General features: G+C 39.1%; 1 protein-coding gene across 2 annotated transcripts; it reads right to left on the bottom strand.

Moving 5' to 3' along the window:
• Nucleotides 1–398: 398 nt before the first annotated feature.
• Nucleotides 399–11095, bottom strand: gcna (germ cell nuclear acidic peptidase). 2 transcript variants are annotated; one of them, XM_038299055.1, is made up of 13 exons: nucleotides 11005–11095; nucleotides 10635–10689; nucleotides 10436–10541; nucleotides 8286–8358; nucleotides 8157–8206; nucleotides 8015–8081; nucleotides 7860–7930; nucleotides 3708–4124; nucleotides 3454–3619; nucleotides 3230–3374; nucleotides 1292–1427; nucleotides 987–1191; nucleotides 399–867 (listed from the first exon to the last, which is right to left on the bottom strand). In XM_038299055.1, the coding sequence occupies exons 2-13, from the start codon at nucleotides 10674–10676 to the stop codon at nucleotides 636–638; spliced, it is 1710 nt and encodes a 569-aa protein (XP_038154983.1). In that variant the 5' UTR covers nucleotides 10677–10689; nucleotides 11005–11095; the 3' UTR covers nucleotides 399–635. The 2 variants fall into 2 exon arrangements, with proteins under 2 accessions (XP_038154983.1, XP_038154984.1); XM_038299056.1 differs by having other exon boundaries at nucleotides 10937–11007.
• Nucleotides 11096–11492: the final 397 nt, after the last annotated feature.

Raw genomic sequence — 11492 nt, 5'->3', positions numbered from 1 at the left:
TTTATTTTAAAATACAAAAATTAGCAGATAACTGATAACATATAAACATTAAATCAGACGTTACTAGCCAACATTTAGACAATACTTGAGTAGTCATTTTACATAGTACTTTTTTCTCCTACTGGACTAATTTATTGGATTTATTCCTCCTTTTATTTGGGTCAAAAAAATATAAAAAGTACTGCTTCTGTTTTATTGAATTTAGGGGGTAATCAACCCAACTCTTCTTGCTTTATTTATTACTCAGGTAGGATAACCTAAAGTTTAAAGTTAATTGAAAAAATGTTTTATTATATTGTTTATCGGTAGTAAAACAAAATTAAGATAACTTCAAAGAAAGTCTCAAATCCAAGGTAACATCTTTTTATAATTGTACAAAAAAAGATGTCAGATGTTGGTTTTATGTTTCAGATTTTTATTAGAAAAATTAATTCCCTGCTTGTAAACAAATGACCAGTCATGAAACAATTACATCTACCTGAACACAACAACATTGAAAAGATTGACTGTTCTGGTTCACATTTCCAGTCAAAATCATAAGGAAAAAAAAAAGAAAGGAGTTGATATAATTTCACCGTAGCCAAGGCAGTAAGAGTCACTGAATGAGGTAAAAGGTTTGCAGTAAATCTGCTCCATCAGCTTTCACTGAGTTTGGTCTTGGAGGCAAAGTCGGCGCTCAGTTTTCGCATCACTTCCGCATGGCTCTGCCCCATCAGCTCCTGCCTCACGTTCCCATAATTCTCTTTGACAAACGTGGCGAATGGAGTGGGAGCGCGTGGCTTCACAGGCGTAAGTAAGATCAGCTGACCAGTGCAGAGGGCGCAAACAAACTTCTGTGTGTCCAGTGACTTGGAGTGACGGCCGATCCTGCAAAGAAACATAAAAGAAAAATGTTTTTCTTCGCTGAATAAACATGGATAATCTTGGAATAATTGAATTCAAAACAGTTCTTAGAAAATAATACTAAAAGGATTACGCAGACTTACGTGTTCTTGCAGCGGGTGCACTGATACTGGAACTTGTATTTGATGTCATAGCTGTGGCAGCGCGTCACAACAGGGAGCTCAGGATGTACGATCGTGGCTTTCCGTGCATACATCTTCCAGAAACTTCCATGTCCGTCCCTCACACCGTTTATCAGCCATGTGGCAGCATGACACATCTCATGGATCAGAGTGTCTCTAAGGCGATCTGGCATGGAGAAAAGAAATAAACCAGGGAGTTCAGCCTGAGATGCTGCATTTTCACCAATCGTGAGAACTACAGAATGTTTATCTTGTAGGAGCATCACCTGCAGAGTCGCAGACTTTCTCTGACAAGTCGATGCGAGCGTATCGGCTTCCTCCGCATCGTTCCTGCCCTGTGATGCAGTACCCGGCTGTTTTCCGCATCTTCTTATTCCAGGTAACAGACATATTGGTTGGAAGCTAAAGATGTCGTTCATGAATAAACAAAGTTAGTAATGCAAACCATGACAACAAGTATGGATTTTTTCCTTTCTTCTTAGATTAGACTTAATGAAATCTAAACTACAAAAGTCAAGAAAACATTCCAATAAAATTGGTTTTGCAGGATACAGAATTTTTCATGGAATAATAAGATTTCTAAAATATTAATGTCTAAAAATCCCATCTTCTATAATTTCATCACAACTATTCCCGGAGATCCATAACAGCAACGCAGGCTGGAGGGGCAACGTATAACCTGACATCAACTCTCTTGACTTAAGCATTTGGTTAATTGATCATTTTATTGTTTGCACAACATAAACTGAAAATACTTATTTCATATAATTACTATATTGTGCATACCCAATATGTATCAAAGCCAAAAAAACAAAAAAAACTTTGCTTTTATTTGTGCAGGCTTCTATAAGCAGCATCTTCTCAGATGTATGGAAGGTGAAGAGGGACAAACTGAAATAACTACAGCATAAAACAATTGGTAGAAATATATATTTACTATAGAATAATGAAATGTAAAATGGCAGAAACTAACCACTTTGTTTATTAAATACATCATTAAATAATTAAATGTACTTTTTAATTATGAAATTCCAAACTGAATAATATTCTAATTATGACATTAATGCTGGGTCATTTGCATTTCATCATTTCAAACTTAAGTTATTTCGTCGAGTTGGGCTCATAAAATCATTTAAACTGTCAACTTCACTTATCAAACTCAGTGGGAGGGGGTACAGTTGATTCAATAGAAACCCGGGCGTCTGATTGGCTGTTTCTTACTGAGAAAGACGAGTTCTTCCTGGATATTTTTTGCTCAAAAATGAAACCCCAGAAAAATGTGAAAATTTTAAAATCCATTGCAATGTATTTACAGCACATTAAATGAGCAACTTCAGCTTTTAATTCCGTAGTTATATTTTTGTTCCACCAAAAAAAATCTAAATAATAAAAGCCGAAACTCAATCATAAAAACAAAACAAAAACTATCTAGGTCCATCTGAACCTAGAACTAAAGACATACATAGTTCTCACTCAGCATGTATAATTAGCTATTAACTACTATTAAACTCTCCCTTATGACAGTAAATAAAGAGGCTACACACAGTAAGCAAACTCAGAATAAAGGCAAAAGATTATTAAGCTGCTTTCTGACTGAAAACTTTTGGCTCTTTTCCCATTTGACCGAAAAGCCGAATCCGACCCCCCGCTGGCGAGCTGCGATGCCACTGCATGTCTGATGATGGCATCAAGCTGGGTGAGCGTCGATGATGTCGACAGTGCGGCGGAAATCAGGACAGTAAATAATGGAGAGCAACATGTACGGGAGCCAGAGCCTAATCACTATTCTTTATTATTTTCCTCTTTTATCTGTCCAAATCCCTCTTATCAGTGTCGCACCAGTTGTATGGAATGTAAGCTCAAATTTAGTTTCAGCTTGTTAGATCAGAAGCGACTGGCACAATGTGTTTATGTCCATACGTTACCAAGGCGAATTTTTTTTTTTGCTTGCCTAGTCGTTTGATTTGGGTAAATACGTGTCAGTGAGCTTTTCCCACTGCCCTAAAAGCTGATTGTTCCCGGTTTAAACACGTTTTTTGGCCAGTGGGAAAGATGTATTGGTTTCTATTATTGCAATAATGCTGTATACCTATGCTGCCTGTATTTAGGTAAAAACAAACCCAAGTGTGTATCCACCATCACTAGTAATAGTACAAATTATGCAGAAAACAAGTGAAGCAGGGGGGCGAGTGGATTGAGATCACCTTGTCGTCGAAAACACTGGTGTTATAGAACTGATATAGTTTGCTTGTGAGTTCTTCCTTATTTGTCCTGAAACTGGACCCATATTTGGACCCTGGATTTGTGAGGGAGTCCAGGAAGCAGCCAGGGGTCTTACACACTGGGATCCTAGAAGGAAATTAGACAAGATTAGTCTCAGATCAACAGGAATAAAGCAGACAACCATCAGCCGTGAAGAAAGGCCGACCTGCTCAGTGTGGCGGGTCTTGGTTCAGTCTGACTGCCTTTAGGCTTCACTATGGAGGGTTTCCCTTGAGCTTTCACATCTTCTGGCTTTTCTTTCATTGGTTTCGAGTTTGGTTTTGCGAATGGCTTGACAGCTGGAGTTGGAAGCACAACCTTTTTTTCTGATTCTAAAATGTAAAGAAAGTAAAGAAAATGTTCAAACAGGAGAAATCCTCCACCAGCTCACAGAGGGTTAAAGCAAAGCAGAGCCTTTACCTTTAGAGTTTTTCGGAGTGACCGTGGTGCTTGTGAGAATATTTTTCTTTTTCAGCCTCTCCAAAAGGGACCCAAACTCTTCCTCTGAACCGCTCGACTCATCCAGCCTAGAAGGGGCTGAGAGAGTGCGTATGGGCGAAGTCTTTAATGTCTGAGTGTTGCTGGGAGGATGGAGGAAAAAGGAAAGACTTGGCAGCAACGGTGATGCTGGTGAACGATTCTCTTCCTCCTCGTTTTCTCTCTGTTCGGCTTTTTGCGGAGGCTTGGGCTTTGAGTGGCGAGTCTTCCAAGTGCTCCTTTTGACGATGTTATCGTCATCATCATCCCCGCTGTCACTAACAAAGACGGGGGAGTTTAAATGGGCGAGGGGTCTTCTGAATGAGGGCTGTCCTGCTGGAGTGATGGTCGTTGGACGAACTGCAGAGTAAAGTCTTTAGTCTTTAGTTTACTCATCAGTTGATTAACTTGTAAATCATAGAAAAAAGGACAATTTTAAAGTTGGTTATATAAACAAATGTGTTAAACAGGGTCGTTTTCATCAATGGTGACAAAATTATTTCATTGACGCTCCTTTTTTTCATGATGATAACGAGAACTGAGGAGCTAAACATGGTTGTGAGTTTTTGTTGATGAGAGTAAATAAAAAATTAGCGAGTGTCTGTCAGATGTTTAAAACGGATCATTGTGCTGTGATCTATAAGACAAGCTAAGCAGTGTCAGCCATGCTGCTAACGTCCTGTTTAGTCATACCACACACCTGGCGAGCATGACCACAGATGGACCATGGCAGCAGAAGCAGGGGGAAAAGTAAGCCAGAATGGTCCGGTACTGCACGCTCAACTCTGACAAACTGCTCTGCTCTTCCAGCTGTCCTTGTGCGCACCCTGCGCTTTACGTTCCACACTGATGGTTCACTTTCAGCAGAATGGCTCTTCCTGCCCTCGCTAATTAATAAACTACAATCCCTGGCAAAAATAATGGAATCACCGGCCTCGGAGAATGTTCAGTCAGTTGTTTAATTTTGTAGAAAAAAAAGCAGATCACAAACATGACACAAAACTAAAGTAATTTCAAATAGCAACTGTCTGGCTTTAGGAAACACTGTGGTAGTTGGTAAACGGCTGGTTATACTTCAGCAGCAGTGTGTTGCAATGAGCTTGTGATAGAAATGTTTTGATCTATGCCCAATATTGAAGCGTGGTCTGCACTATTTTATTCCACGCCACAACGCAACAGGGACAACCAGGAACTAGCTGTGGGTCTAGATACGGTCAAGAAGGTAACGAAGTGGGGGCAAGTTTGTCCGACAACGGAGGGACAATGAGGGCGAAAAAGAGCGGGATCCAGGTGGAAAAAAGGTCCCAGCGTTCTCGCGCACCTCGCTCTTATAGCTGGTCCAACTTCACGAGTCGTTTTCCACAATGGCGGTCATACAAACAAAACAAGCCAGTAAGGTACCAAACAGGAACTGCGCATAGTGTAGAGTGGATGTAGATTTGACCAATCAGAGGCCTCCTGTCTGCGGTCACCTACAATTTTGGAGAGGTGCAGCGGAGTGGCTGCAGCGGGCAGGGGCACATTTGCATTCACTGTGACACACGCAGGCGACCTGGTTTCTGAGTATAAGTCAGCCTTAACGGTTACTTTTTTATACCAAGCAGAGGGACAAAATATGAAAAAAATAAACAACTGAATGAATATCATCCAAGGCCGGTGATTCCATCATTTCTGCCAGGGTTAGTATATGTGGCTTATCAGCCTCTGCCAAGTGTAAAAAATCTTTTTGTTTAACTATCAAGATTTTTTGTTCTAAAGGAAATATTTAATTGCATATTGTTTATTTTTGGATAAAGACCCAGATGAAAAGGTAAATTAAATACTGATCTTTTATTTCTTGTTTCTATTTAATCAAGTATGATGTAAAGGTTTCCATGTATTGCCATTTAAACATTATCTCTGTTTCCTTTGAATATTTCAACATTTCAGTTAACATATTCTTGAAATTTAGCTGCGGATTACCATGGCATTATAATGCAATTATGTAGATTATCTGTGTCATTTTTTTTATATCAGACCCCTATGAATATAAATCTATTTTGACCCCTGAGCAGCGATATCAAAGGGGCAAATTCTTAGACATAAAGACAAAATTGCCAAAGTAGAAATAAGAATGTTTTTGTTCTTTGCTTTTTTGAAGCAATGAAGATTTTATTGATCTGTGTGGAATGCGTAATTTATAGATCAAGAAGTGTTTGCTTCATGACGGAAACCTTGTATGTTTAAAACCATTCCTTTATTGTACATTTTGTTAGCCTGTCTGTCACCTATAATAACTAATATGAAGTGTTGAACTAGATCTGCTATTTTCACAACTTTTATGAGACTTGTTTGTATAAAGTAGGGCATTAATTCATAAAAAAGTTTATTTGATTTCAAAAAAATCAGTTTTCTGCCCAACAGCATTTTATCTCCAGCAATTGTAGTATCTAGGCAAAAGCCGTCAGTCAGGTAAAGAATATGGTTGTTATTGGAAAATATAAAGGTTAGCTGTTTCATGAGGTGCAACATAAAACTGACTAAACCTATCACATACACTCACTGGCCACTTTATTAGGTACAACTGTCCAACTGCTCGTTAACACTTAATTTCTAAGCATCCAAACACATGGCGGCAACTCAGTGCATTTAGACATGTAGACATGGTCAAGACAATCTCCTACAGTTCAAACCGAGCATCAGTATGGGGAAGAAAGGGGATTTGAGTGACTTTGAACGTGGCATGATTGTTGGTGCCAGAAGGGCTGGTCTGAGTATTTCAGAAACTGCTGATCTACTGGGATTTTCACGCACAACCATCTCTAGGGTTTACAGAGAATGGTCCGAAAAATAAAAAACATCCAGTGAGCGGCAGTTCTGTGGGCGGAAATGTCTTGTTGATGCCAGAGGTCAGAGGAGAATGGCCAGACTGGTTCAAGCTGATAGAAGGGCAACAGTGACTCAAATAACCACCCGTTACAACCAAGGTGGGCAGAAGAGCATCTCTGAACGCACATTACGTCGAACTTTGAGGCAGATGGGCTACAGCAGCAGAAGACCACACCGGGTGCCACTCCTTTCAGCTAAGAACAGGAAACTGAGGCTACAATTTGCACAAGTTCATCAAAATTGGACAATAGAAGATTGGAAAAACGTTGCCTGGTCTGATGAGTCTCGATTTCTGCTGCGACATTCGGATGGTAGGGTCAGAATTTGGCGTCTACAACATGAAAGCATGGATCCATCCTGCCTTGTATCAACGGTTCAGGCTGGTGGTGGTGGTGTCATGGTGTGGGGAATATTTTCTTGGCACTCTTTGGGCCCCTTGGTACCAATTGAGCATCGTTGCAACGCCACAGCCTACCTGAGTATTGTTGCTGACCATGTCCATCCCTTTATGACCACAATGTACCCAACTTCTGATGGCTACTTTCAGCAGGATAATGCGCCATTTCATAAAGCTGGAATCATCTCAGACTGGTTTCTTGAACATGACAATGAGTTCACTGTACTCAAATGGCCTCCACAGTCACCAGATCTCAATCCAATAGAGCATCTTTGGGATGTGGTGGAACGGGAGATTCGCATCATGGATGTGCAGCCGACAAATCTGCAGCAACTGTGTGATGCAATCATTTCAATATGGACCAAACTCCCTGAGGAATGCTTCCAGCACCTTGTTGAATCTATGCCACGAAGAATTGAGGCAGTTCTGAAGGCAAAAGGGGGTCCAACCCGTTACTAGCATGGGGTACCTAATAAAGTGGCCGGTGAGTGTATAGTGATGACTAAAATGTGAATAAAACTAATAATAGTTTTCATCTTCAGGATGAAAACTAAGACTAAATCTAAGCTGGCTGTCAAAAATAACATTGCTGTTAAAATGTTTACATGCTTCGCAAATTTACAAACTTTTTAACACTTTACACATAAAAATCCTAAAACAAATGCAAAGACCAGCAATTTTATTCTTTTTCATGTCTCAAAACATTAATTTGCATCGATTCTCTTTCAGTCTGATCCAAATGAAAGCAGAAAGTTGTTTAGTAAACTTAACTGGGTGCAGCTACTTTTTAATGCCACTGTGCGTACAAACAAAGATTGAATATAATTTACCTCTAATGGATGACTTTGTTTCAATAAAGTCTTCATCAGATGAGAAATCGTTCACAATGAAGTTTTTCAGGCTGTTAGAAAAAAAAGAGAGGAAATCAAAATTTGTGCCATTATAAAGGAATGTTTTAAACAGAAGTATTAAAGATTAAACTGGCCTGTCTTCACTGCTGCTTTCAGATATTTTCTGCGCTTTGGCTGCAGGGGTTTTAACTCGCTGCAAAACTATAAGAGAAATGGGAGAGCATGATTTAACCTTACAGCCAACTTTCTGCACATTTAAATTAACAATGAACTTACAGTCCTCAAAATTGTCTTCATCATCTGAGCTTACCACGAGCGCATTTGAGCTGAAACAACAAAAAAAGTGTCACAGTTTAAACATAGATTAAAAAAAATAACTAAAGACTCGTTGATTGTTTGCCATACTTGTCTGTCTTAGCAGCACTGCGAGGGTTCGGGGCTCTGGTTTTTGCTTTGGGTGTGAAGTTTTCCACAAGAACTAAAATAAAAGACAATATATTATAAAGAAAACCAGATTTTAATCAAATGTGTCATATGGAAGTAAAACAGTCTCATTGAAATCTGCCTTTTTTTTTTTACATCGAATTTTAAACACTGATGACACAATTAAATTTTTTTGCAGCCGATTCTGATTCTGAACTTTTTACTGCTAAATTCTTACCAGATATAAATTCTATGGAAGAGGATTAGGGCCACTGAAAAAATTAAAAAAGTTAACTGATTTTTAAATTTCTTTTAGGTATAATATCAGAAAATTCTGACTGAATTCTGACAGCTAAAAAATATATTAGCATCAAACCGTAACCAATGTCCGTTATCGAGACTAAACTATCTCCTAAACAAGCCTAATTCCATCATTTTCCACCAATGTGTTACTGGCCCTCTCAAACAACTATCATCTTTGTCAGTGAAGCTGAGTGCTCCCACATTTCCTTTCTTCATGGTGCCCATCTACATTAAGATCCACAATTCTGAGAAAAGTCAGAATTCTGAGGGGGACAAAAAGTCAGAAATCTGAGGGGGGAAAAAAAGTCAGAATTCTGAGGGGGGAAAAAAAGTCCGAATTCTGAGGGGGAAAAAAGGTCAGAATTCTGAAGGAAAAAAGGTCAGATTTTTGAGGGAAAAAGTTCTTAAAGGAATAGTACACCCAAAACATGATTAGCCTTCATTTTCTACTCACCCCCATGCTGAACAACACTCTGGAGTACTTTTTTGATATCTCAAATGCATCTGGAGATCTGGGAGGCTTCTTGCTGTCTGCTGACATTCAAATAATGGAGGTCTATGGTGCCCGAGGCAGAAAGGTCCATAAAAGTCCACAAAAAACGTGTCAATATTCCTCCATACTGCTCGTCCAATGTATTCCAAGTGTCCTGAGTGGGTAGAATCCAGAATTTACTCGAAACGAAGTAATTTAGAATGTTTTTAGAGCATAAACAGTAGTGTATAGGATTTCCTGAAAGCGCGCGCCAGCGCGTTCATGACGCTACGGAAGCCGGCAGACCAAACCAGATGAAAGTAGGCATTCAGCGTCTGCTCTGCCGATAATGCAAGCGTAGAAGAAGAAATGTGCTGTTTACCTGTGCAAAGAAAGAAACAACGAAAGAAAAATGTCTGAGGACTTCAGTGTTGAGGAAGAGCATGAGTTCTTTGCCGAGCTGAATGCGCTGGTTTGGTCTGCCGGCTTCCGTAGCGTCGTGAGCGCGCATGTGCGTGCTGTCGGGAAATCCTATACACTACTGTTTATGCTCTAAAAACATTCTAAATGACTTCGTTTCGAGTAAATTCTGGATGCTACCCACTCAGGACACTTGGAATACATTGGACGAGCAGTATGGAGGAATATTGACACGTTTTTTGTGGACTTTTATAGACCTTTCTGTCTCGGACACCATAGACCTCCATTATTTGAATGTCAGCAGACAGCAAGAAGCCTCCCAGATCTCCAGATGCATTTGAGATATCAAAAAAGTACTCCAGAGTGTTGTTCAGCATGGGGGTGAGTAGAAAATGAAGGCTAATCATTTTTTGGGTGTACTATTCCTTTAAGGGAAAAAAATTCAAAATTCTTAGGGGAAAAAAGTCAGAATTCTGAGGGAAAAAATTTCAGAATTCTGAGGGAAAAAAATTCAGAATTCTGAGGGAAAAAATTTCAGAATTCTTAAGGGAAAAAATTTCAGAATTCTTAAGGGAAAAACGTTTTCAGAATTCTGAGGAAACAAATTTAGAATTCTGAGGAAAAAAGTAAGAATTCTGAGATTTAAGTCATAATTCTTAGGAAAAAATGTCAGGATTCTGAGAAAAAAAAAAAGTCAGAATTCTGAATTCTTATAAAAGCAGTGAGAAATTTAAGATTGGACCCATAATTCTTACTTTTCCCCCCATATTAAACTAAAATATATATATATTTTTTCAGTGGCCCTAATCCTCTTCCATAAAATTCAGTGTGAGGAATTCAATGTGTAGAAAAGAATATCTGTGTTTAAAATTCGGTGAACAAAAAAGGCAGATTCCAATGAGACTGTGTTTCTTCCAGAGTCACATAAATCACTCACACTTATCAAACTCTTCATCGCTGGACTCGCTCAGAGCTTCTTTAGTGAAGCCTCTTCCTGATCCACTTGTCCCAGCATGACGGGTCTTGCAAATCATCCTCATTGACTACAAAGAAACAAATGTCCCTGTTAGATGGATCACACCGCTCTCTGCATCAAAAGCCCGTCTGTGTCATGACCGCCATGTTTAAATGGGAACCTTTTTTTCCGTTGACTCCAGTCCCTCATCCATCCAGCTCATCTTGGTAGTAACTCTTTCAAATGAGATATTATCGTTAATTTCATTCACTCCCCAGAGAAAGGTACGAGATTTAATATGGGATTTATAGCATACGACCGAATAAAAATAATCCTAACCCTGACAAAATAAGCGAATTGTTATGCATCTGTAAACCCCGCAGCGACACATTTGGGGAAATAAAGGGTTAGCATTACCGTTAGCAACCAGCGGCTTACTAGTACTGATAATGCTAAAGCTAAACTAAAAAATTTTTTTTTTACCCCAAATCTACTGTTCATTCAAGACGACAGACACCAGATAAAACCGCTATAATATAAATACTATTTACCAAAGAATTACTGCGATAAGACGGAAGTGTCGGGAAGGCAATCACCGGTATAGTAAATTCAAACAGTGCACATACACCACGTCAGAAGTTTTCAGGAAGATAGACCAATCAGAGCAGCTTTCAAACAATACGTCATCGGGTCAACGGTCTTAGAGTGCGGAAATTACGGCAGGCCGTTTTGTCATTTATTAGCTTGACCGAACATGTAATCCAGATGTCTGCAATGCATTTTTTCATAGTCAGAATTAACATTTCAGATCTAGAAACGGAACAAAAGAGGACATTGCTTCTAATAAATGTCAAAGGACCTGCAATATTGGTCTACTAAAGGTATGGTACAGCCTGCTTTAAATTCAATGTATTGCAGGCCTGCTGAAACACACTTGATTTACCAGTTACATTTATTTTTTCATAATTAAAAAGGGAAAAAATATAAGTCATATTAAATCTACCAAAATAAGGTAATAAAATTGCAATAACACTATTTT

The sequence above is a fragment of the Cyprinodon tularosa genome, unplaced genomic scaffold (genome assembly GCF_016077235.1).
Source record: "Cyprinodon tularosa strain WSP-4 unplaced genomic scaffold, ASM1607723v1 ctg42, whole genome shotgun sequence".
Lineage (NCBI taxonomy): Eukaryota > Metazoa > Chordata > Actinopteri > Cyprinodontiformes > Cyprinodontidae > Cyprinodon > Cyprinodon tularosa.
This window is presented reverse-complemented; position numbering and strand designations above follow the sequence as displayed.

Excerpts from the sequence above, each read along its gene's own strand:
- gcna (XM_038299055.1), bottom strand. The coding sequence starts at position 10,676 with ATGAGCTGGATGGATGAGGGACTGGAGTCAACGGAAAAAAAG. Across the intron at positions 10,542-10,634 it reads TGGAGTCAACGGAAAAAAAG|TCAATGAGGATGATTTGCAA; the intron begins GTTCCCATTTAA and ends GTTTCTTTGTAG. Across the intron at positions 1,192-1,291 it reads GAAAGTCTGCGACTCTGCAG|ATCGCCTTAGAGACACTCTG; the intron begins GTGATGCTCCTA and ends TCTCCATGCCAG.